The following is a 27456-nucleotide window of genomic DNA, read 5'->3' as shown; positions in this document are numbered from 1 at the left end:
TTTACTCAATACATAGAGTTAGAAGAAAGTATTAACCAAAGGAGGATGTCAAATACACATACTGCAATTAATATTGTCCATATTTTTCAGTTTTAAAATATTAATATTTGTGTCAATGGTAACCCCAGTTACTTGGCTTTAACAAAATATTTTTTAAAGATCATATATAATACCTCAGAGTAATTGGGGAGTGAGTTGTCTGAATTATTAGTCTGTCATACCACATGCATTCTTGCCCTTTCCCTAACTTATACTTCACTCCTTCTATTTGTTGAATGTGCTTTAAATAAGAATATGATAAATCAGTTACAAGTCTAATCTTTTACTTCCAATTCAAATGGCTAGGTCAACAAGAATCTGAAGCTTAACAAGAAGTTAACAGACAGCTCATGAACACAACAGATCATAATATAACAATGAAAGATTTAGGAAAGACACCAAAAGCATATGAGGATACACAGCAAGGAAGCTGGCTCTTCACACATAAGTAGATATTGCTAAGAACAACTGTTTGAAGATCTCCACTTGATAGCAAGTATGTGCTATGTTAAATAATCTAAGTAATATAAAGAAATTTGCTCATAACTGTTTCTATTGGAAGAAATCTGGTAAGTAATAGGAGGTATAAAATAATCATTAGTCCTCTACTCTCTCAACTTTAGTGTACACACTTAATACTTCACTTGGCAAGGATTTTCCCACCAGGACTGCAAAAAAGTTCCTTCATGTAATGAAATTTCAAAAAAGACAATCAATTTTGAATTATTCCCACTACACAAACCAGATGCTATTAACCGACATTAAGAATATGAATCTTTGTATGACTATTCTCACCAAACCTTTGTTTCCAACAACAATTAAATGGCTCTGGACTATACCCTAAATTTATCACTGTAGATATAACAGGTAAAAATAGAGATGTAATAGCAACTTCAAGAAGTACTTAAAATATAATTAACATATTTTCTATGGAAGACAAGTTTGATTTGTGTAATATTTTGCAAGCTGTTTAAAATTTCATAAACTGTTAGTTTAGCTTTATAATGCTTTTCATTAACGTCATACAATCTTGATTCTAAGGATCATCTGCTTAGATGAAACAGTGAGGTAGGATTTTCCTTTCCAAGAGGCATTACAGAACACCTCTTTACGTCATAGCATAGAAATGTCAGCACATACAAAATACACCAACAAGGTCTCTCTATCAAGTATTAACTGTTTTCGAATCAACATAAGAAGCTTTCGGGGCCAAGTCTGCCTCTACCTAGACTTCCACAAAAATAAGATTCAATACAACATCAATATAAACAGGAGCGTGTGGTTTCCCATTACAAGCTTGAAAGGTAATTTATTTCTCTTTCCTGGTCTGATGGAATTGTTATTCTGTTTCTCCACAGCTTGCTGACCTATCTTACTTTTCTGTAGTCTTCTTAAAAACAAACATACAAAAAAAAAAAACAAAAACCCTTCGTTCTCATTTTCTCCTCCCTCCTCTCTGCATTCACCAGCACCATTTCCTATTTTCCCTACCTTTAAATTCCATCCTTGCTGTTCCCTCTATTCTGATACTTGAGCTCCCTTTACTTGCCAGTTCTAACTTAATGAACACTTATTTTCCCTTTTCTATCCTCTTTATCCTTTCACAGGCACTTGGAAGCCTTCTGTGTTGTGTGATAACAACAGGGTAAACGTATGAACTCCATTAAAGTTTTAGTAAATGCTACAGGCATTTATCCCATGCAGAACATGAAGAGAAGGTGATGATTTTAAGTCAGCAACCTTAGAATTTTCTTTATAATAGTTTTCCCTATAAACTTATTCTTACAGGTAGTTTTATGAAAAAGAAAAGTAAATATTCAGTGATGATAAACATGCTGTGGTTTTCTTTACAAACAGAAAATTGTATTTGTTCTAATAATTGTTTTCACCAAATGTTCTATTGAAAGAGTACCTATATTAAAAGAGAAACTATTGCTTAAACAAAAATTAATTCCTTGACAACTCTGAATTCAGAGTCAACTCTGAAGTTTTCCTATTAAAGTTTACTTCATGGAAAGTCCACATGAAACATATTAAATGGTAAAGCGAAGTTTCAGATGCAAGATCCCCTGCATTTATTGAACAGATGCATGTTTTATGTTAAGACCTGTACTTTTTATGTTAAGCACTTTAATATTAACACAACAACTACTACCCCCTATCTATTACAACTCCTCAGTGTACCTGATCTTCATAAAATAGTTATAGGATGACAAAAAAGTAATCTGAACCTAAAGCAAGAACTTCTACCAATTTAATTATGAATCAGCACCTAATATCTCATTTATTGGAGGTACAAGTTCTTCCTTATGTCAAGTGCTCTCTTCATGTTTCATTTCTTTATGAAGTGAAACTACTTAAGACAGAAAGCATACAATGTATTATTCTTATAATAGGGGATGTATATGCATTAACATCTATATAGAATGCCTCTGTACTAAAGTTCTTAGTCTTTCCTTCTAAATATAACTTAAAATCTTAGTTTTATGAACTATCCCAGAATGACCATATATTTTCCCTGAGCCCTTAAACTTAATTCATAACTTCTAAGTATACTAGAGGATAGGTCTTCGAAACTCTAGCTTCTACACAACAAGATACCATCTACAAAAACTTAACCTACATGAAACAGGCTACATAGTGAAGGGCTGGCTGATAAAGAAAGACACCCATGCAAATAGGTGTTTTCAAACACAGATAAGTAACAAACTCCAAGATGCGTAAGAAAGCTAAAATTTGGAATGATTAAGATTTAATTTAAGAGGGATGCAAAGTGATTCTTCAGTGTCAGATCTAGCTTAATCTGAGGTTAGCAGCACATACTAAGTGTTTCAGCTAACATGGAAGCCAACATTATTTTTAAACAAGAGATCGGGAAAAAAGGCAAAAATAGTACAACACCAAGTTCAGGTCTCCTGAAACAAGAATCCGCTTTTCTGCTTTACAGCTGCAATAACATCTTAAGACATTAGGTCTACTGACTTTTTTTTTTTTTTTGTGAGAGTTGAAAAAGCATTAAAAACAGATCAGTAACAGGTTTAAGTAAAGACAGGTAACCTGGAATGATAAAAACATCAAGACACAAGCTGGACATAGAGAATAAGTACTAACATCAGCCCTTCACTCCCCTTTAATAGGGACAAAAAGAAAGAAAAATTGTACATCAATAAAATGCTGTGGTGATATCATATCTGAGAAATTAACTAATTACAACCCAATTACAAAGTCTAGAAGATGCACTCGTTATACTCCTACCACCTGCAATAAGTACCTCTAGAAGTCTCCCTGCCAAGCTATTAAAGATAGAAACAGAAAAAGGCAGTCTTACTTTTTCATCATCATCAGAAAAGGGGGCACCTCCAGGAGTCTTATTTATTGCTTGGGCAACACCAATAATTTCTCCATCACTGTTTCTTATGGGCATGCATAAGAGTGATTTGGTCTTGTATCCAGTGAGCTTGTCAATCTCATCATTAAAGCGTCGATCCTTCAAAAGAAAATAAGGAAGTATTAATGTGCACATCATACATCTGAGTTTTCTTCAAATAGCAAAGTACTTTATTTTCCTCAATGTCTTATATAGTAAAGTTATGCTGTTGCATCTGTGTTTTTACCTTATCCTCTTTTAGCTGTTTTTCTTCAGTTAAGATACTAAAAAATATATATATAATAAGAATCAGCACTTCTTTCTAAAAGGATCAGTACAACGCATTGTGAGTGCAATTATGTAAAGTCTCACATTTCTACCTTAATAAGAATTAAATAAATGCTTGCCTCTCATTAAAATGAGACATTAAATTTCAGCACAATCAAATCTATTAAAACTAGCACTGGTTCATACTTTTTGTTGCCACTCTTCTATCATGTGGGATCAGAGCGTTGCACATATTGAACAATATCTGAATGGCTTTGGGGTTAGATGTAGTAGTACTTGTTATTAAGACTAAGTCTAATACATAAAAAAATATATTAAAAAAAACAGTTGCATATAGATAATCCTTGCTTCATATTTAACACGCTGATTTGGAGCAACTGACATTTTAAAAAAGTCATTTTACCCTAAAACACTAGAAGTAGTGCCTCATGCCTCAAACAGGTGCTTTAATACTTGTAGGAATTTCAGAATGTAGTAAATTGTAAACAAGGATGACAAACTACCATCTTTATAACCAGTTAGAAATGGCAAATATACATGTAGGGCAACCACATGACATCTTTAGAACAAATAAATTTTATCACTTCAAAGAAGTGCCATTACTTTTTGGAACACTTATTGTGATGAATGACTTCCAGCCAAGACTGGTATCTAGAATTAGTAACGTGATTGTATATGCACATACATGTTAGGCCACGCTGCCATTTCACATCTATATTTTGTAGATGCCTGTGATTTCTCCATCAAGCAGATGGAGACACTTGGTGGCCCTACTTCTCTGCCTGCTGCACTTTAAATTTAGTAAAACAGACGAGGCTTGCTATGATGGCTAATATTACAACTGGGTAAAAATGCTTTTTCACAGAAATGCAATAAAAAACCACATTTTTTTCCGGAAATCTAAGTATAGGAACATTCAACCTTAAAAAGCCCCCTCACGCCAGTATATTTCTCAGTGTATTGCATAGCTGAAGACATGGCTATGCATATTCCTTGGATTTACAGTTTAAGCTTCCTCTGCAGGATCCACACAGCTAGTTGCCACTGGAGAAATATTACCATGTAAACAAAAAAGAAAAAAAAAAGAAAAAAAAAAAAAGAAGTGTTTAAAAGATGTATTAAATATCTTTTCATACAACTTTCTATGCTTACCAGAAGAGTAAGGGGAAATTATAGTACTTTCGACCATTAAACAGTCTGTTTTTCTTAACCACAATAATGTTTAAAGTAAGAAAAAAAAAGGCTCAGAGCAAGACTCAAATCTTAAGAGAAAATGACTTTCATTATAGATTGACAAAAGCGAAGGGAAACTGAACTAAACTTCCTTTAAAAACATGGTGGAATACAGAAATCCATTCTGCTCTGGAACTGTACCACTCAAACTGCAAATCAGTGTCTCAAAGAAGCCTGTGAAGTTCAGAAGAGGTAGTGCTAACAGCATCTCCAGTCCACATGGGAGGGGATCATCTTCAATAACCATCAGCCAGGGAGGGAATTTCTGCCATTTCCAGGCAGCAGCTCCGTTCCTCTTGGGTGAAGTTAGCATTCATATTGCAGACAGTTCTGGCTCCCCTAACACAAGAAAACTGAGCTCTTCTACATGAAGCAAGAGCTTTGTTTCCAAAGGTTTAGGCAATATTGGCTTTGAAATATTCATGTACATTTGCATCCACTGGTGAAAGAACTATCCATATAGTCCTTGATCTAAGATAAAACTTGATTGAGATGAGGGAGAGAATTTATTATATCTTTACTGACACTAAAAGTTGTCAGACTTTTCCTGGCAATCTTATTCCTACTTTTATTTCCCTGATTGTTGATGTTATAGAAACATCTGTTTCTATCTGTTCTTTGCAGATGCTATAGAAACATTGTTTTAGCCACCTTAGAAGTGACATGATTTAGAAGTAACCTATAATCTGCACTCACTCAACATAATATACACATTTGTTTAGTTTATACCTTTGTGCAGATTTTCAGACCCCTTAAGCGTAAGGGATTAATACCAACCATGATATTCATATATAACATTTTTGCCACAGAACACCAAGCTCTTGATTCTGTTTTATTATACCATTCTTTTTTCCCTGTTTTAATTCTATAATTTCGTTAGGGTCTGTTATTCTTCCCTAGATCTATTTCTGCCTCTAGAACATATTAACAGCCTTTGCTTCCAAGAAGAGCAGATTACTAATCTGCAGTCTTTGATAAGACAATGAGATTCCCTTGAATTATTTGTGCCTATCAGTTTCCTTAGGAGAACCAGAACCCCCATGATGAATGGTTTTTAATAACGACATCAGGGGCCCAGACCTGGCTGATCTTGTGATCTTTCCGCATGCTGCTTGTGCGCTTTGATATCAACTTCAATAGAGGCTGAACTGTTCTGCACTGTACAGAAACCTGCCTAGAAAGGCACGCTACTCATACACCAGAAGTGAACTGCAGTGCAATTATCACACAGTAGGCTTCACCAATGAATAAATTAAGCTTTTTTTCAACTGCTTCTTGGTAATGTCTGAACTAATATTTAGAATTAGTTATTGTGCCTGAAATATCGATATGCTTAGTGTTACTGAAGAGACACAGACCCTGCTCCGTTTTACTTTCTACAAACTCAGAAGAGCACATAGAGAACAACTGAACTGAAAAGCAGCCTTGGATAGTAATAGCATTAATTGTAAGCCTTATAAAAAAAGAAATCTTCAAGGAAGAGTTAAACCGAAGAGTGAGTTGGGATTTGTTTTCTCTGAGCACACTCAAAAATAAATACTGTAAGACAAGATGTCAGATTAAAAATTGAGCAAATTTACGTTTAACTACAAGTTTAAGTAACAAGGTTCACTACAATGAGGATTTTAATCCAATTGTAATTTACAATCTGTTATTTACTCAGGAAAGGGCACTGTCAAAATCTTCTCCCTTGCTTACAAGTTCTATAACTAGAATAATTTATGTTTACAATAAAACTAGACTAGAGTGACAAGTTATGCTTTTTCATAGGTACGTAGGAAGTCACATTCCATCCTTATTCTGGATGCTGCATTTGTCCACAAAGTTTGTCACACCTGTGGTCCTTGTTCTGTAAAACAAGGAAGCATTCAGGTTCAGTTCTGCATTTATGAAGACTAGCAATCACCTTTCAGGCACATACAGTGAGTATAAGACACTTGATGCACTTTCATAAAAGGGGCAAACCCACACATTAAAAGCATCTCACTACATAATGGGCTTCTCCCCAACAACAGTCACCCTAAATACAGCAGTTGTCTCCCTCAGCAGTACCACATAGTATGAGAAAACTTTTCACTGCACACAACAAGAAACACCAACATTCTAATTTCTCTGTAAAAAATCCCCATTGGTGCTCTCGCCATCGCAATCAGAACAAGTCTGTCAGCTGTGGTAAGCCTCCTGGGATAGCAAGTTTATTTTTAATGACTCAAATCAAGGCAAGGTCTTTTTTGTTCCTCCTATACTGCATTTTCTTTCAAGTGGATTTTTGAAGCCTCCTGTTTCTGTCTTTTGCTGGGACACCTACAATGAAGAATTGAGGCACGGGGATCCTGGAGCAGACGGCCTCAGTCCCAGATATGCAGTGACCTGCTCTGGTGATATTCTCATTGATATCAAATTGCTCACTTATGCTAGAGAACTGGACTACCTTTTGCAGAAGGACATTACATCTCTGGAACAGAGAGTAAAGGTACAATAAGCATGCTATAGATAAGCTAATGCATTTAGTTAGAAAAAGGAAGAGATTGAGACAAGCCTCATCAAGAACTTGGTAGTAAGTAGATGGGAGTAATCAAGATGTCAGGTGAAACTTCATCCCTAAACTTTTGTGGAAGAGCAGCCAGGAATTTCATTTTAGTGACATTTGGGCAAGAGTAATGAGGAAGAAGACATGAACAAAAATACTACTTCTGCCAGCATTAATATTGTTGAAGTAAGCAATACACATTTAAGAAAGCTGAATGACTAGATGACCTGCATTATGTCCCAAACCTTCCTTTTACACCCCATGCTCCCCCCTCAGCTTTCTTCCATAGCTTATTATACTGTAATAGGAGGTACATGGTAGGATCTAGCTGAGAGGTTTAGCTGGATTTAACAGCATCAATAAAAACTCAAGTGTGACCTGTGAAGGCTGAGGAGCTTGTACAAAATTTACATCCACCCCTACTTACAGGGTAGTAACCTTGAGCAAGGAGGCCTGTTTAGCAGCTGATAACAAAGCTGCTAAATCAGAGAAGCCCTCTGTTAGGCTGCAAATGTTTTGTGATACAAACTATTATCCCATTTGTTAGAACAGCCCATGGCACAACAAGGTCTTCATCCGTGCTGGGCTTCTGGCTGCTAAGGAATATTAATGTTGATGATACTAATGCAACATTTGCTTTTAATTTTTTTTTATGATCAAGGCTTATTCAGAAATCAGGGGCAGACCAGATACAAAATATACATATTTTTCAAAAGCCTTCACTGTAACTATAATTGTACCGGCAGTATTTTCATGCAAGAACACCCAGGAATTATAAAGTCAAGTTTTCCACTGACTATTAAAAAAACACTGCTAAAACTCACAGGCTTTTTTATTTTTTTTAACTTATCTGTTCTATATAATGAGACTTCTAGATCCTAGACACATTCAAAGCATAATGACTGAGGCACTTTGAACTAGAATTTTGGAAATTCCAAAAAGGAACGTTTATTCTGGAGGATAAATCTCACCTTGTCTAAAGCTGTTTATTGATTGTCATTCTTCTGTGGGGAAATACTGCCCTGTAAAATGCGATGGTCAGTCAAGGAAAGATGAGCGTAGGATTGATTCATCAGTTCAAGCACTTGTGTTTCAGCTGTAGGAGCTGTAACACTGCAGTCTCAGTTCTTCTGTACACTAAAGATGTTTCTTTCCTCACTAGCTGAAAAGTCTCATGTTTTTATTCTGTAAAAGGCTAAACTAGGGTACAGACAGTTACATTCTGGAATCATAAGTGTTATCAACATTCGTTAAGAAACATTAAGTTTCTAGTTCCTGTACTGTGTGAATAACATTAAAGGGTAGCCTGAAAGTGATCAAGAACATAAGTATCAGAAATGCAAGGGCCTGGATCAGCAGGACATCTTAGTGATGTAGGACGTTCAAATTCACCTTTCTAGATCCCTTACCCTTCATCATACCAGCTGAAAAATCATAATACTGCCCATCCCCATGAGCTATCTCAAGTCCTCTGGTCAGACCTCTGTACTCATAAGATTAATTTGTAAATCTGACTGAGAGTTATAAAAATATTGGGCAAGGACTGAAAAAAGTTGATCAGCTGTATCATTGATAGGATTGGAAGTGCAAAGAAATCTATTAAGGCCCAATCCTCTTTAGTTGGAGAGCAATGACAAATTGGCCGTAGAACTGTAACCAAATAACAGTCTTTGATCATTATGAGAACTGAACTGCTATGCTTAGAGGAACTCTACATAAAAATTAAATGCTGACCACAAAGAGGTGAAAATCTCATTAACAAGTCATTATTTTTATCACTCACTAAAAGCATCTAGACATTTTCTCATGATTGCCAACTTAAAATAAACTCTTCAAAAAAGCTAGCAAGAAGCACCCTTCCACTGAAGGCCACAGGGAGCCTCCATAACTCCCATGAATCAAACTGACTGCTGTGTTCTTGTTCGTAATATAACTCCAATGTTGGGGGGGATTTAAAGCTATGGAATAAGTTATGGTAGCAATAAAGAATGTTTTAATTTCTGAGCAAAGGTTAAAGAACTGGATTTCAGTTTGATTTTCAGTTTAAGTAGGTTCACAAATTATTAGCAGAAGTACAGTTCTAAACATAGCCCTTGGAACTTGGAAAAGAAAATGAATCTTTATGTCCTTATTCCTTGACTTTACAGGAAGCCAGGCTGCAGCAGCATTGTCACTTGTAGAAGTAGAAAAACTGAAGTTGAAAGACTGATTCAATTAAGGTTCTTAACTTCCAGATGTAAAACTAAGTCCGTATATAATTTAAGCTGAAAAATACACAAGACTTATTGACTTTCCTGGGGGCAAAAAAGAAGTTCACTTGCAATGTTAAAGTTCATGTTTTATTGTTAAATGCGTCAGTTTGGGCCTTTTTTTTTTTTTTTTTTTTTAATTTTATTGGTGGGGATGCATTATGCCATCTACATCCTGTCCTGACCACAGTTTCATCTACTAGTTAGACAACAGACAAGTAACAATACACACTGACTACTTATACAAGCACTGGCACAAAATTAACAGAGAAAATAGTATATGTAATTTTTTTCTGAGAAAGGAAAAACTATCTTCATAAGCATTATCAAGTTTGTAGACATGAATATCAAGTTAATAAACATAATCACATTTTATGCTTCCTAGTCTGAGCTGATCAACAGCAGGAATAAGAAAAGATTCCTCTGCAGGACAACATTACCCAGGTCCAATACAATTCTGTTCTTCCTTCAAGACAAACCAACATTAGATTGCTGATAGCACTGCAGAAACTTAAGTTGTAGTCTGATCCTGTACAACAGCTGTGCATTCCTGCTCTGTCTGCATTTTTATCAAAGAAGAAACTTGAAAAGAGAATATTTTTTTCCTCTAATTTTAAATATTTAGAGATCACACTCACTACTGCTTGCTCTAACACAGTGGCTCTCCATGCCCTTGTATGTAATTGGCATGCTGAAGCCCTGCTGGGAACCAGCCACACCACCATACAAGTTCCCACATTCAAGTTCTCACTGTCAGCCATTTAGTGCCATTCTCCCCAACATACAGGATGATTTTTTGAATTTTATATATTTTATATTTTTATATTGATATATATATTAAAATTTAAGCTAGTATAGTAAGATCTTTGAATAATAAATTTAAAGTGTTATTGTGACAAAACAATAGTTTTATTAACCTTAGCCACACTCATTTTTAAAGGTGTATTGTAGGGACATTAGACATTAAACACAGATTGTACGCAGTTGCTGTTACCCTCCTAACACAACTCTGCTGATCCATGAGCTCAAGCTGTCTATATTTCAGTTTGTCAATAGGGCTGTTGCAGAAAAGTAAAACAAGTTAACTTGTGTAACAATGTATGTATGCTTGCTTGTTTTAATTCTGCTATTCTATAGAAAAATGGCACAATGACATACAAATGTAAATAATTCAAAGTAATATCCATTTGTTTTGGAAAACTGAAAACCAATTGAATAGAATAGCAAAATCCTTTACCAAGCAAAACTAAGGCTTAATTCAGTCTTGTTCTTGTAATGGGATTTCTGCTAAAATTAGAACTGCAGAATCAGACCCTTCATTTTCACCATCACTGACGTACTGTAATCAAATAGATAATTGAACTATATTATGCTGCACTGCCACAATGCAGCATGCCATATAGGTGGAAAATATTTCTCCTCTGTCCTGAGAGATTATGATTTATTTTTTTTCCCAAATAATGTTCTTAGAGACACACACACACATCATTCAGAACATCTTTCTAGTTAGGTACATGAATAAAATTAACAAAGTAACAAACAATAACTGTGTATGCAGAACACAGCCACGCACCAAATATACATTAGATACTCATTTTTCTAAATAAGATAAGTACAGAATTTACCTAGACAAATGAGCAATAAATAAGCAATAAAGCATGAGTGCAACTAAAGTCAGATCTGTCTAATGGAGGGGAGGGTAGTGAAGCCAGCTAAATGACTAAAGTATTGACATAAATTTGTCTTTCAGCTAGTTTTATCAGTGACAGCAATAGGAAGTTGTGTTTGAATTCTCACAAGGCTCTAAGCAACAATCTTAAATTGTTTCTGTACTTGACTGTTGGTGTAGCAGTGCTGACTTATCCTCTGAACTCCCATTTCATAGTTATTCTTGCTTATTTTAAAAAAAGTGATTGCCATTTAACATTTAGTTTATGTATATTCTCATTCTTTTTAGTTCTTTTTCTACTCCAACTCTTTTACTGAGATGTTATCTTATCCTTTTACATGTAGTCATATATATATTTATTTTTAATTTTTGTTTTACATATTTAAACAACTCCACAGCACAAGAATGTAAGAATTACAGAGTGGTGTGTGTGTGTGTGTGTAGAAAATGAAGCATTTAATTAATAAGTGAGCTGTATTAACAGGAAAGAAATTAAGTCTACTTTTTCCTTTGGCTGGAGTTCTTGCTCATTGCTTCTAAAATTATATATGAAGACCTGTAATGAAGTTACTAAGAGCAACACCAGAAAAGTGGAAAAACATTAAAAATCTATAATGTCTTTAAGTATTATATGTATACTGTATCATATATTACACCGTAGCATGAAGTTGAGGCTATTAACTGCTTAGACTGCATTTCCATATATTCTACTGTTTCAGTGTTTTAAACTTAGTTAAATTTCCTGCAGCCTATCTATAAAAAAGCATCCCAAACCACCACACTGATTAAAGGACAGCAACTCTAAATTAAGTGATGAGAAGCTAAGCCTCACCTGTGCCATCAGTTTCACCAGGGAGAACAGAAACAGAGGGATACATTCTCCTTCCCCCTTTCATAGGCCCTGCCTTTTCCACAGTTTAAGCAGAACCAGGAGAGAACCACCAAAAGATGTATCAGCTGCAGCCAGGTAGAAGCAGACCTTGCAGTTAATTTGCAGAGCAGAATACAGAATGGCAATGAGACAAATCCAGGTCAGCCCTTCCAGGAGTAGGGATTCCAAAAGCACTCCCCACAGAAGTGTTACCTCCTCCCTATTAAAACAAACCTAACACACAAGGAAAAAGAACCACTCACTGAAGGGATTCAGAACTCACCTCCAGCTGAGACAGTGAACTTGCCTGAGAAGAAGAGAGGGCAACATCACAGGAGAGGATGCAAAAAGCCACAGATAGGAATAATCTGGATTACTATTCCCTCTGCATCATACCAGTATCTCTACTGCACCACTCAAGAAGACTTGTACTTGTCATGCAGAAACCACAGCCTGAGGTAACGCTTTTTGTAGCTGCTGGCTTCCAGAATATATTCCTTAAAAAGTAATGAAGCCTGTACCAAGTGTCTAATGCAAGCTACTTGGAACAGAAGGAAAGCAAGAGGCAACTGTCTCTGCTCCTTTAAGTCACCACAGATTCTAGCAAGATGTGAAGCCAGATGAGCATTCAGATGTTTTTCCTGGAGCCTCCCTATTTTTATTTTTCCGCTATTAAGATCTGTGAGGTTTTTATAGTGAGGTAATACAAGCGGATCAAAAGGCTCCAGACCTGTATTCAAAACCATACCCCTTCTTGCCCTGAAAGTACACCGTCATACAACTCACAGCCTCTTTACCTCATGGCATGCCTGCACTCCTGAGGAGTCACAGGCCAGGGAGGGACCAGTTTCCTGCTCATGCTGTGAGGAAATTTTACCAGGAGCTGAGGAAAATAAACCTAAAAATGTTTATGTCTTCAGATAAACAAGCTAACTAACTGATATGCTAGTGAAGTATGTAAGTTTGACAGGAAAAAAAAAAAAAAGCCTCACAGAACTAGACAGAACTAGTCCACAGACGTTCTGTCGAAAGGAGAGCTAAAAGGCTGTTACGACTACCACACTTCTTTTGGTAGCCAAGGGTATCAGGGCACCAAGTACTTACTCTGTGAGGTCAGTAAGAAAACAGACCGCACATTTAATAACAAACAAAAAGGATAAAAAAAGTGAACAAAAAATACCAGCATGCTGATACCTTGAAGTCTTCCACACGTAGGCTTGCCTAGGAGCCTGCACCCCTCACCACCTGCACCCTAGCACCTCCTCATACCAGCACCAAAATCAGGCAGCACAACATGCTTCAGCACTGACTTTAAGTGCAGAAGACCCGCACCACCGCTTGTAACTTCCCAGCAACAGCAAATTATTGCAAAACTCATTACACATGAGCGGGGAGCAGGTTCCAGTCCTAGCTTTTTGCCTCAGGACTGTGTGGACTTGCATTAAACAGGCTCCACCTAGGCACCCTGCACCCAGTTACTGCCAACCCCCTGATTTTTGTCTCTAACCAGCAAGGGATGCATGCCCAGGTGCTGCACAGCCATGAAGTGATGGCCTGGGTGGGAGCAGTTTGCCCTGTCACGGTGGACAGGCAACCGCCATCCTGGCCTGTGAGGTAACTTGGCCTGCTTCACACAGACAGGTGAGAGGTGGGCTTGCTCCATCATGGCACCTGCAGCCTGTCACCATCAGCACACAGCATGTTGTGTGGCCCAGGAAGTTTTACATTTCAGTCAGAAACTGCTCCCTGAGAAGGCTCACAGGCCATGGGAGATGAAATAAGGTGCAGGGGCCTCTGAGAGCCTCACATCGGCAGCAGCTATGCCTCCCTACCTCTGTGGCTGCCGCTGTGGCTCTCAGATGTGGATGGCACAAGGCCACTTCCTAGAGACTCATAACTTTAATGTTTCCTAAATTTTGCATGGTGGACTGAGGTGCCCTTTCCTGGAGAGCATATTTGAGCAATTTAGTTCTTTACTGTTGTAATTATCTCTTCTGTTCCCTGTGGTGCTTCCTAGTCATGTTTAATGCACAGTAAAAGATGTTCTAACTCATTTTTTTGTGTATTACATGGAGATTGTCTGGTTGCCATGTTTTGTGGTCTCTGACGAGCAACCTCTGTCCTTGCTGAGAGCCGGTGTGGAAATACATGCAGCAAGGGCTAGTGCCAGCTGCTCCAGCACTGCTGATCAAGGCAGCTCCTAAGTGCTTCTGACCCACAGGACCAAACCCTCACAGGAATTCTGTAGCTGCTCTTTAGAATAGAAAGAGATGCACTGATAATTCTGATAGTAAGAAGCAGTTAACCTGTGTGATAAGATGTGGCTCCCATCTGCTCATCACCACCTATGGCAACACCTCTTACTTGGGAAAAGCCAGGCTAAAGAGTTTGCACCTGTAAGCAGTAACTCTGTATAATTGTAATACCATCCAACACAAGCAGAAGAAAATGAATGCTCCTAGGTTCCTAGCTCCTACAAAGTTCCTAGAAAAATGACACAATCTTAACACCTGTGCCCAGGTGATCAGGAATTTTTTAAGATTTCTTCTAACAGAGTGTGTTTGCAGTAGTTGCATGCCATTTGGCCTAAACTTGGCAGAGAAAACAGTGAGAAGAGATCAATGTTTTCTGTTTTGCTTTATTTTAGTTTTTATAGTTAAATGTTTTAGAATAATTAGCTATTATTCTTGTTAAAGACTTGAGCTGTTCTGAAAAATCATTTCTGATCATTTTTACTGACCCTTCTCCAGCCTCCAAGAACCCATGCCTTAGTGTAAATCCTTTTAATACTTCTCTCTTTTTTCCCCACTTCATTAAAACATCCATCTGGTAAGCCATTTTATCTTTATTTAAAGCTATATTTTAAATTCTAAATTTAACATAAGGTACATTGAAAACTTTTTTTAGCTGACATTGGCAAACAGCCAAACATTTTTCAATGCTTCCTGATGTATGCTTACTAATCTTACTAAAGAGTAGGATTTTTTCAGTAGTTAGAAAGATGTGGGATACTATTATCTCTAAACTTTTACACAGATTAAGTTATAACAATAGCCAAACATTCCTTAAGATTTATTTTTTATTTATGTGATGCTCTAAAAGATGGAACAAAATAGAAGCAATCAGGAGCCTCAGCTGAACGTCACAGAAGATCTGTATGAAGGGATGACATGAAAAATACACAGATTTAATTAGCAAAAAAAAAAAAAGTTAAATTTTTGAACAACTCATAAGACCTGCAGATAAAGGTTTAATATTGCCTCTGCCTACATACTTACAATATATTTAATACATTTCATACCCAAGTGCAAAATCTGTATCTCTGCTCTGTTAAAGGAAGTCTCAAAAGGACACTTGGGTCCTAATTTCCTTGACAGTATAATGGTGTTTGATTCTTCAAACACATATGCTCAAGACATACTGCATTATTTGCATAAGAGTAAGGAGTCAGTAACGCTTCCCAAAATTAATACAAGGGAAGTATCCAAGGCCATATTTTAAAACTTAAATTTACTAGGAGTCTAATCTACAACTAGATTACTTCCAGGATAAAAAGTTTTAGACTGACTCCAAAATGCAAAGAGAGTATGTATCTCCATTCCTGTTCCAACAAATTCTGTAGTACTAACTCTTACAGATTAAATAAAATATATTACAAGTTGTTATACAGTTATAAAACCTCACTTTCAGCACGTGACTTTGCACTGTGGTCAATAAAACTTTGAGTCATGAATGAATCCGGCAATTTCTGAACCAGGTGTATAACATTCACCTAAACTTTCCCATAAATTAAATATTTGTCAAATTATCTGATGCTGTGGACCTCCAAAATGTTTAGTCAATTACTTCACATAAACTTCATAGATCAAATTACCATGAGGCATCCAAAGTTGTATATTACTAAAAAAAATCTGGACTGTGATACAGTCCTCAATACATAATATTGATTCCAAATCTTGTATCTAGCTATGCACATTCAATTAATTCAGTTTACGTGAGCAGGGTTGTAAAGACAGACCCACTGACAGTAATAATCACAGAGGGCTAATAATAGCCCCAGCCTATTATTTCAAATATGTTTTCTTTTTTGAAAAATAAATGTGTAATTGAAAATCTTATGCTATCTTTGAAAATGACATTGCAAATCATTTACAAACTTCCCAAGCCTATTGAACTCTGTATGGGGGTACAGGTAACTGCCTGCATGAAGCACACCGTAGGACATGACAGGATTTAAATGTGTATGTTATTCCCATGAAGTCTCATTAATGCCAGTAGTAGCTGGCAATAATCTGTGCACAATCTGGCCACCCAGCCCATACTGGTTGATAGGACTTCCAGTCACTTCAACTAGTATCTGATCGGACTCTGAGAAAATAAAGATGTCTGCACAATAATAAGACAAATTTCCCAATATTGTAAATGAGGTAATTAATGATATGGAAGTATTTTTACCTTTTTTTTTTTTAATTTAAAAAACAAGCAAAGATACTTTACTCTAGAGGTGCTAATCTGACCTATTACAAAAAAGACCTTTTCTTACCAAATAAGTATCGTCAACATAAACATTCTCTTCAATGGACAAAATGGTGCTGCTCTCTTGCTTCTTTTTCTCCAACTTCATCTGTCAGCCTGACAAAGTTTCCTGGTAGTGCTTTTTTTTTTTTTTTTTTTTTTTACCTGATGGTTGATTAAACACTTCCATCATCAGTGGCAATGCTGACAAAAATCATATAATCACATTTGTTAATTTTTAAAGAGCTGTATTGTGAGCACTACAATGATCTGAGGTGGAACAGCTTCTTTGCGTACACATAACTGGCCTTCCTTAGGGCTCTTTATGCTATTAAATTAGAAAGGTCTCCTTTTAATGATGCACAATGGTTATATACATGCCAGGTAAGAGAAGATAAACTGTACTAACTAGGGAACATAACAGAAAGTATATCCCTCATTTTATTAGCAAGAAAAACTTTCATTAATGTTACAAGGTCTGAAGTTTCTGATGTACTAGAATTGTTCAGAAGTAACTCCATGAGAAGCGGTGAAGTTGCAACTGATAATTACAGGAGAAACTTGGCTCAGAACTTTTCCTTCTACAGTAACTAATGTACATAGGGCTTAGACATACAACAAAGTGTATTATTTATTATAATTGATTATAAAGAATACAATCCAGGCAAAAGTACAATATAAATAGTACTGGGAATGGCAACTGCGTGGATTGTTTTCCACTGATCTCTGTGAACCAGCCAAATAGACAAGCTGCTTAAAGTAGCTGGGCTTTTTCATAGGGAAGGGAATGCAAAATGAACACACACTCAAGGAAAGTAACAGTCCCTTAGGACTAGAAAAACACCCTGCCTTTCCAGTGGCTTTCTCACCTCCAAAAGAAAAGGTGTCTAGATCTATCCAGAGTTAAGAGACACAGAGCTCTTTCCCAGCCAAACTCAGATATCCTTCATCTGTTTATTCACCTGAGACTATTGAGAATATCTTCTGCTTGGCCCCCAAGAGCAGAAATTTTGGTAAGTGTACAGTTTTAGAAAGTTATAAAAAAAAATCAAATGGTAAGAGAAAGTGGATAATGGGTAAAAAGGAAAAAAGAAACTAAGAAAGCAAGCTTAGATTTTTTCAAAGGTGATCCAACAGTCAGTCATTTTAGGCTGACTATTACAGCCTTTTTGCCAAGCTCTAGTCTTTCCTTTTTCTGCGGGCTGGAAACCTCTCAGTCCATATCTGTGAGGAGCTTAGTATTTTTCACTGGTTGACAAATACATAAATATTCAGCCAAAAAAAAAAATTAGCCCAGCTCTTCTGTATTTCAAACAAAAAGCATCCAATCTTATTTTCAAGTTTCTTCCTTGTATGGTTCGTTATTAATCATCATCCCCTTTTTTTAAATGTTTGTGTTTGGAATTATTCTAGAGCAAAGTTAGACATCGAACATTTTTTACCTGAATTATTAAGGACACACATCTCCCACCTTTCTAAGATTTTCCAAGATCCTCATTTATAAAATGGGTGGTTCTGTGGTTCTTAATTTTCTACAGAATCTTAAATTGCTGGTAGCGTCTCACGCTAGTACCTAGCAGAAACAATCCCTAGGACTGAGACAGAAGGTGGTAAATCTGACGCTAGTAAACTGAATGCACTGTTTTGCATTAACACTCTCGGGACAGGGCACTTCTGTCCCTGCCAGAATTTTTGCCCTGAAGCCAGGACTGCATTTTCACAACTCAAGCTGAAGCTTCTGTAAAAATACAAGGTGGGGGAACTCCTCGCAACGGGGATAACGGGGATGGTTTTATCACTCCTAGGAAGCAGTTTGAAAATACACGCCATGCAGTGTGAGTGGGCACATGCACCAGTGAAAACATACGCTCTTTAAGAAGCCGTGGAGATGACTTCGGCAGCGAGCAGGCAGGGAACGGTAGGCGAGACCGAGCCTTAAGGCTACGATCATTGGCAGTGTCGCGAGCATCTTTTTAAACTTTTCTCCAGCGGATCCCAGAGGACTTTCTGAAAAGGCGTGAAGCCGCCAAGCGCTCCCGGGGAACCCAGCGGGCGGCTAAACGCGACCTCCGCCGCCCCGAGGCAGGGAAGGAGGGAGGGAAGGAGACCGTGGGGCGGCAGGAGGGACCCCGAGGGGCCCCGACGGGGCAGGAGGGGCCGCGGGGAGCCGGGGGCCCGCCCGGCTCCTACCTGGTAGGCGTCGGGGATGTTGACGGTCTCTCCGTGCTCCGCCACGTAGCCGATGATGCCCTTGCCCCAGGGCACCTGCACCTCGTTGCTGTTCTCGGTGGAGCCGCAGGGCAGCAGCGGGGTGCCGGCGTGCACGTCGAAGAACTTGGAGACCAGGCTCTTCTTGCCGGCGGCCGCCCCCTCCACGAGGAAGAGGGACCCCCGGTCGGCGTCCACCATGAGGCAGACGAAGATGAGGATCTTGTAGCTGAGGCTGGTGAGGTCCAGGTCGTTGGAGATGTCCTTGACCAGCTCCAGGAAGAACTGCCGCTCGTTGTGCTCCTTGAGGTAGCGCTTGTAGTCCAGGGCGGGCGGGGGGTACTGGGGCAGGCTGACGCGGGACTCGAGCAGGGCGCTGAGGATGTGCGCGGTGGTGGGGGGCAAGGAGCTGGCCTTCCGCAGCAGGGCCCGCCGCCGCACGCTGCTCAGCGGCTCCTGCGCCCGGGCGTGCACATGCTCGTCGTAGGTGAGGTTGACGTGGATGGCCTTGGAGCGGGCGAAGCTCTTCCGCAGCTCCTTGTGGGACGCCCGCCGCTGCAGCCCCCCGCCGCCGGGGCCGCCCGCGCTGCCCCAGCCGCCGCCGCCGCCTCCTCCCTGCCGCTCCTCCGACGGGCCGCCCGCGGGCACTTTGGGCACCGAGTTTCGCCTCTTCAGCCACTTCTCCACCAGCTCCGGGTGCCTGTCGAGGAAACTTTCCACCGCCGCCACGTCGAGGCCGGCGTCCGCCGCCATGGTGCCGGCGGCGGGGGCGGCTCAGGCCATGCCCCGACGGGCGCCCGGGCGCGGGGATGGGAAGGGAAGGGGGGATGGAGGGAGGGAGGGACGGAGGCTGCCGGCGAGCGCCGCCCCTGGCTCTTGCCCGGGGGCGAGGGCTCCTCCTCGGGGGCGCGCCTCCTCCTCGCCCCCCTCTTTACTAGTGGTAGTATCGTGCGTGTTAGCCTGGGCGCTTCTGCTGCTGCCAGGCTCCCGGCCCTCCTCCGCTTCTGCCCCCTCCGTCCGGGGCCGGCTCCCCGGCGGACGCTGCCTCCGGAGATGCTCCGGGAGCGGCGGGGCGAAGCCCTCCTGCCAAGTGCTGGCGGCGGCTGCTGCGTAACCCAGCCGGCGGAGCGCCGGGGAGGGAGGCTGGGGAGGGCGGGGGGAGGACGCGGGGGGGCGGCGGGCGGAGGGGGCGACGCGGAGCCCGGCTGCCGAGGGAGGCACCGCGGGGCGAGGCGGGGCTGCACCGGGGGGACACGGAGCGAGGGGGGGTGGGGGGCTCCGCAGCTCGTTCGGGAATTCGGGAGCGGGGAACGGGGGGGAGCTTTTGTCTGCCCACGCGTGTGCGGGGAAGGGGCAGCCTCCCGCGGGGCTGCGGGAGAGGCGGCGCGAGTGCTCCCGTTACAGCGGGTTAATTTATGGCAGCGTTTGCGCCACTTGAGCACTTCAGAGGACGGGCGGAACGAGCGGAGCCTTTGGGGAGAGACCGGCTGAATTCCCCCGCTCGGATCCCGCTCCGTGCGGGGCTGGGGGCCGGGCTGCCGCCTGCGGGGCCCCGCGGGGAAGCCGCCCCCCGTCGGGGCCGGGGGCTCTGCGGCAGCGGCTTCCAGACGGAGAGCGGCCGCATGCACGGAGCAGCCGGAGCGGGGTTATTTTTATGCGCACGTGGAGCACGTTTCAGTGTTAAATCGATGCCTACGCACAGGCGATTGAAAAAAAACACAACCAACACACCGCGGAGTCATGGATCCTAACACGTGAAAAATGTCTTTCATGCGCTAAGCACAGACTGAATGAAGGCGGCTTCACAGAAATTCATGAATGGGAGCTCGGGCGGCCGGGGAAACGCACGGGCAAACCCGCGATCAGCGGGGATCCCGAGCTGCCGGGGTCCTTGCCCCTGCTGCAGCCCCTCCGGGGCAGGAGCAGGGGGGCTGGGGGGCACACGCGTGCCGGGGGGGCTCCGTGCGCAGGCACCGCGGCCCGGAGGCTGCTCGGGGAGCGGCGGACGAAGGCGGCCGCCTCCCGCTGCAGCTCGCCGGCTTCGGCCGCCCCCCGGCCCCAATCCGCGCCCGGCTCCCCCCGCGCAGGGGCGGCTGCAGCAGGCGGCCGCCGCCCCGCTACCGGCCCGCGGCGAGGCGGGGGCGCGCAGGCGCGCCGGGTTGGGGGGCGCCCCTCTCCGAGCACCCCCCGCCGCTGTTTTTTGGGGGAGAAAGAGCGGGGACGCCGCTTGGGGAACCGCTGCCCGCGCAAGGCACCGCCGGCCCCTTCCTGGCCTTTCCTGTGGTATTTGCTTTGTGGCAGCGCTGGCACAGACGCGCCGCTCGCACAAAGAAATAGCTCGAGCTGCCTGGCAGGCACACCTCCGTCTCTCAAGCAAGGCCCTCTGGCAGCTACGTACAGTTGAAATAATTGTGCATAATTAATTTTTACCATCTCAGTGTAGTGAGGTTTGGCTTGAGCGTTCACACCAGGGTTTTAGTACAAAATGGTTACCGTGCAGCAGTGCTGCACGCAGACACTTGAAGCAATTCAGTGTTTCTGTGAGGTTAGGGATAGACAAGCCTTTTCCTTAATTCTTCACACAGTCTTGTGGTGTCTTTAGTTTACTTGTGTATTTTTTTTTGTGTGCTTTGATTAAAGCAAAAATCTGCATGTTGGCAATTTCTCAAAAAGAATCAAGACTGCAGGAAGTAATGAATGAAGTATACAGACAACAATTTAATACCTTAATTGTATAGAACTCTGCAGCCCCAAATTTGTGTACAAATTATACTCATCTCTTTCAAAGACAAAATGTGACAAAGATTATCACAGTGGTTTGCCTGTTCTGTAAACTGAGCAGGCTTCATGCTGTCACTCTAAAACCTTTCACTGAAACACACCTGGCCTGGTGTGCTTTAGTGACTGTAGGAGAGAACCCGTGTCTCTGCATCCTGGCACACATCAAAGCATGCCTCCCTTTGCAGGATGAGTACACCAAGCTCACTGTATTCTGGGCTGCAGCTTCATGTGTGGGCCTGGGATAGATGAGCTACAGCTTTTTTGTGGGAGGGACAAAAAACAAATGGATTTTGTTGGCTCCACAATTTCGCTGTGCTGCTGTCGTAGTTCTGCAGGTATGCTGCAGTGAGGTCCAGGCGGTGTGTATCCGATGCGCCTTACGCATGATGCACCCACCTGTTATCAGTGTGGATGTGTAACGCCAACTCTGACAGCAAGGCAGGCTTTAGCCAGCCTCACCCGGTCTGCTAAGGCACAAGGCACACAGATGCTCTAAACGAAGCACAAGCAGAGGTGTCAGTGCATTTCTCAGGCAGTGTCTGTTTCTCTGTGGAGAAAGGCAGGGGCACAGCACTCTTCAAAATGCAATTGAGGAAAGCACTTGAGAAAACTTTTGTCATTCAGGCAGGTGCTTTACTTTAATTGTCTAAACAGTCAATAGAACAATTCCTAACTATTAAATTGAAAGTGAGAAGTATCTTATAGCTAGAGTACAGAAGAAGAGAAAAGCAGGTACTCATTCACTTGTGTCACAGAACTTTTTACCCCACTCTCACTTACTCCCTTAGTTAAAAACAGAATTCACCTCTATGGAGCACTGTAAGGCAACTAGTTAAAGCCTGTAGTTGGCAAGCATTGGAACAATACTGGTAAAATGAGTACCTGGGAACAGATACGATTAGTTTTGTAATAATGCTCCCTTCTGTGATCACACAAGGAAACCTTGCTTGAGTGGAGTTTGTTTTAATCATTTAAAAAACATTTGCGTAAACAGATAATTAATTACATTGTAAATCCCAATTCAAGTCATAGAGAAGAGATTCAGGAGGAGGTTTTAGGAGGACTGTAATCACCTTCATCAATCCTCCAGTTTGTGAAAATATTTATCACTAATCTCAATTGCTTGAGCTAGTCAGCCCTCATTCATTCTACATTTGAGCATATCTTCATATATTAGCATCAAGTGGAGAAAAAAAATCCACATCTCTGCAGAAGACTGGTAGATGATTATGCTGTTTTAATATTTGAAGGAACACTAACAACACAGTGAACAGGGTTATATTTTAAAAACAAGAAGATATATATACATATACATACAGTGTTATTTTAATGTAAGGTCATATTCTCCTGTCTACTGCATATAGTACCTTTCTTCCCAGATGGTAATGCTGAGGGCTTTTCTTCAAAAGAAAAACTTAATTTAGTCATCAGTTCTAATACTTAGAGGAATTTTCCTATTTATGTCGCCACAACCAGATAATAATAGTTTTAGTGAGTGTTTGAATAACTAGTTGCAGAATTGGGCTCCCAGACCTCCGTAGAGAAAAGAACAATATTTTCCTGTAGTGCACTCCACAAAGGTCTATGAACTACTAAATAACACAATATAAGTAATGCTCACTTCTCAGTGTTATTTATTAGGATGCAGCATCTTAAAACATACATTTCTTTGGTTTTGCTAAGGCCAGTCCCTAATGAACAATAAACATCAAAATGCTAAAACCTGACATAGCAGCTACTCAAAATTAAAAGCATTTTCACTGTTACTACAGCTGCTGCAGCCATGTTTCATGAAGAAGTTGCTTTTTTCAAGTATGCAATAAGATCAGCTCTTTCATTCTGCTTTTTAATTCCAGCAAAAATCATTTTTGTACCAGGAATGTATTTCTTAGGGTTTTCCAAATACTCCATCAGTGTACTCTCATTCCAGGTAACTCCTGAAAAACAAACAAACAAACAAAAAAACACAGTAAACTGCAAGGCTAGCCCAACACCATATGTTTACAACAATTACCAAGGGTCTCAAATCTAAGGTGTGGTGGTGCTCCTGAACATAATGTGCCCACAATCCAAGAGAAATGTGAACGTGAGTGTAGCATAATATAAAATGCACAAGGTATAGACCGTGTTTGAGTCACTTTAAGTAACTCAAATATTTTTTAGCATCATCAAGAGTTGCAAGTCATTGAGCCAATTAGCATAAAACTACTTACTGCTTTTAAACTATGTATCTTTGTAATTCCAGTATCCAGAAGATACAACTGTCATTTTATTTAACTGTTTAAAATGAGTGTCTGCAGATCAACATTAAATTCATTGAAGTTGTGTTCCGCTGAAGGGCCTTAGAAAAAGAGTAATCAATGGCAACTTCCTGGAATATCTTCACAGAAGCTAAAAAAGCATTAGTGTTTTCTTCCAGCATGGCTAAATTCTGTCTCTGTCAACAGAAGCCTACTGTTGTGCTGAGACTATCAAAATACCTCATCGTAATGACACGTTCAATTTTATCTTCTGTCCTCCAAAGTTGACTCTTCCCGTTACCTCAAGTGGATTTTGGTATCACTTTGTTAGCTTTCTTTCAAAAATTACTACTAACATCTGTATTATTTGTTCACTAATTTTTCAATGAAAAAACATAATTAACATGTTGAAGTACATGATGTTTTGCACCAAGGAATTACCATTATAAAGTGAATGTCAAAAAATAGCCCCCAGAAATCAAAGAAAATAAAAAGTGAGTAAATTCTACAATACCATAGTAACCAGAAAAAAACAAGACTGCATTTGTAATTAATAGCTTGATTCAAATATAATTTATATTCAAACAGTATCTATAAAACAACAACCCCTCAAAATTAATACACAGACTTATTTTCCATTTTTTGGTGCTCCATTGCCTTTCAAAACTGACTGTACTAAATACACAAGGCAAGTCATTGCTTACTAGTAGGTGATGGCATTTAGTAAAGCGTTGCTGAATGAAACAACTGCAGCACGCCACAATGCCAGTAGAGGGTAGTGACCAGCAAACAAAATCTAGCAGCATTCTTAAGGAACAGAAATGAAAATCTGCCCATTGACACTACAGAGCTCCGGGAAGCTATATACATATAGCTTCATATGACTTGGCATGCTAAATGTTGAAAGAATTTATTTTTAATTTAGGGGATGAATAGTTTTGTTTCTGAAACTATAGTTCAGACTCATGTATAGTAATGTAAAGTAGATGGTTGTGAGAGTAACTCAATGTGATTAAGCCTTGGTATCGTACCTCTAATTTTTTCTTTCCCATCTATGTTCTCTCCAGCACTGCACCTCATCCATGTCATCTGTTAGTTTTACCTTTGTTCTTGTTTGCATCTGAGTAAGAAAATCCTGCAGCTTGTCCTGTTCTGCGGCCAAATAAACCCCAAAGATTTGGTCCTGTCTTGTGCTTTCCACCTTTTTCAACTGTGTGGCACTGAGAACATTTCTGAATAAAGATCTTCTTGCCTTTTTCAACATCACCCATTTTGAGCTCTGCCGAAAAAAAAAAAAAAAATGCACGATGTTATAGAAACGTTCGCTGTTGTTGTATTTGTCATCTTCTACAGTTTTAGAGAATATCTTCTTCTTGCACAGTAATAAAAGATAACATGCCTCAAACTAAAGAAAATTTGACCTGACTTACTTATGGATGTAAGTTTCAGTAAGGCTTTGTTAAGGTGCAAAGTTTCTTAACGTGATCTGGTTGTTGATGGTCATTATTATTTATTTTTTTTAAGTGATATAACTTACAATTAGGTAAAAGCATTGTGAGTTTTTTGCAGCATCTCGGAGGGCGACTGAATTTTCCACTCACATCTTTGGAAGTTATGGTAGCTTTGAGTTACTTCCACGGTAAGAGTAAAGGTCAATGTACTTCTGTCTAGAAGACCTATTTAAAACACAGCAGCATCTCAGGATTTCCCTGTGGGTTACAGTGATACTTAGAATGTCTCCAGAACTGTAGAATTCAACTCCCATCACCTATCCAAAACATCCCTCACTCTGGTCTGTGCTCCTGTACCCAGGAAATCTCTTGAAAGCAGGAAGGAAGCTGCCACCACAGTAGAGATGTGAAGATTCACAAGGATTATTCCTGGCCAGAAACCAAACTTCTAGGAGCCCTTCCAGGTGCCTCTAGGAGCACCTCACCCTGACCTCACAGGAAAAAGCCACAGGGAGATGCAAAGCTTAATGTTTTCTAATACAACATATTAATGTAACCATTAATATATTTGATGAATAACCTTAATATTTATTGATTAAATGTTATTTTCTATGATAATTTATGTAGAAGGACTTTTCAAAAATGTTCTCTAATCTGACATCAAAATAACCAAGCATTTGCTTTTCTAGTATAGCAAAATGAAAAGTTGTAATTACTTTCCCTTTACTTAGGAATAAGTTTTGTTAGGATTTATTAAAACCATGCAATTATTTTATAACAATGTGAATATAAGCATGTTTTCAGTTAAACAATAAAAAGAATACTCTTGAGAACCAAATACAGCAATATGCTGAAATTGTGATTTAGACAGGAAAGCATTGTAATGAAAAATGCAGAACTTGTTGACAGGTCCTATAAATAACATCTGTAGACAGTATGAATTCAAAATCAGAGGGCTGGACAGGAAAGCTGATAAATTAAAAGAAAAAAAAAAAGCAAAACTTTATGCAAGCAGTAACAAACAATGACAAACAAACAACAGTTTCAATGTGTTATACAAGAACTTGGTCTTTACTAGAAGGGACACTTTTGTGCACAAGTATAAAATGTGTTGTAACACCTTTTCCAAACAAATCCAAATAGAAGGAATTAAAAGGATGACTTCAATGTATAAAGGCCTGAAAAATGAAGTCTGGTCATTGTAGATATACCACTTCAGTAATGGGGCACTTGAGAATGCAATCAATAAAACTGCTAAACAATGCAATCAGAGGCAAGCTATCTGTAGTCTAATAAAGCAAGAATGGAACAATGTTTGCTGTATCCAAGACAACTTAGTATTGTATTGATGATGAGATGCCAATTGGGAAATGTTCAAACACAGTATTCAAAGACATATAATCAACCTGATCAAACAATGACAGAAATTCACTGCAGTACAGATACAGTGATCAGCCAATTAACAACCACTCAACAGATGCATGTTAGACAATGTTAACTAAACCAACAATGTGTAATAAATAGCTAATATAAAGTGATTAATTATATATAAAAAGGAGCTGTCGATTCTTTGTATTTGCCCAAGAAGATATTCATGCTTCACACTGCATTTGACTTACAGAACAATGTTAGGTTTACTTTTTACCATTCAGTTCTAACTTTTAAAAAATTTAATAGTCTACACAATATATTCAAAAACAGCCTTCATCAACCACTACAGGGTTTTGACATTTATTCTAGTAAGTTAGCCTTTAAAAAAATCTCTTCTGGGGTGAATGTTTATTTCTGAAAAAAAAGTACTGGACAGAAGCTCAGAGAACCTGAGCTTTATATGCAGTTTTGGTCAGGTACTATTTTGCAGAGATGGAAACTGACATACTATTACTCATATGTCAGTTTCCATCTCTGCAAAAGCAATCTGGACCTTTAGAAAGTTATTTGAGATCTAGATGAAGAACAGAACTATTTAAGAACCAGCACGGTCCATATCACAGGAGACCCTTCCCTTCCTCATT

General features: G+C 40.0%; 1 protein-coding gene across 2 annotated transcripts in view; it reads right to left on the bottom strand.

Moving 5' to 3' along the window:
* The window catches only part of PDE11A (phosphodiesterase 11A), a 136826-nt gene extending 111572 nt beyond the window's left edge, over window positions 1-25254 (bottom strand). Inside the window, exons 1-2 of one of the 2 annotated variants that reach the window (XM_032190159.1) lie at window positions 25093-25254; window positions 3368-3526 (exon numbers count right to left, since the gene is read on the bottom strand). In XM_032190159.1, the coding sequence (XP_032046050.1) occupies window positions 3368-3526; window positions 25093-25254 (321 nt within the window). Of the gene's footprint in view, window positions 1-3367; window positions 3527-18951; window positions 19777-25092 lie in introns of those variants that run through there. The other variant, XM_032190157.1, reaches the window with a different exon arrangement.
* Window positions 25255-27456: the final 2202 nt, after the last annotated feature.

Source organism: Aythya fuligula, chromosome 6, assembly GCF_009819795.1.
Source record: "Aythya fuligula isolate bAytFul2 chromosome 6, bAytFul2.pri, whole genome shotgun sequence".
Taxonomy (NCBI): Eukaryota; Metazoa; Chordata; class Aves; order Anseriformes; family Anatidae; genus Aythya; species Aythya fuligula.
The sequence above is the reverse complement of the archived record's forward strand: the minus strand, read 5'-3'. Positions and strand labels throughout refer to the sequence as shown.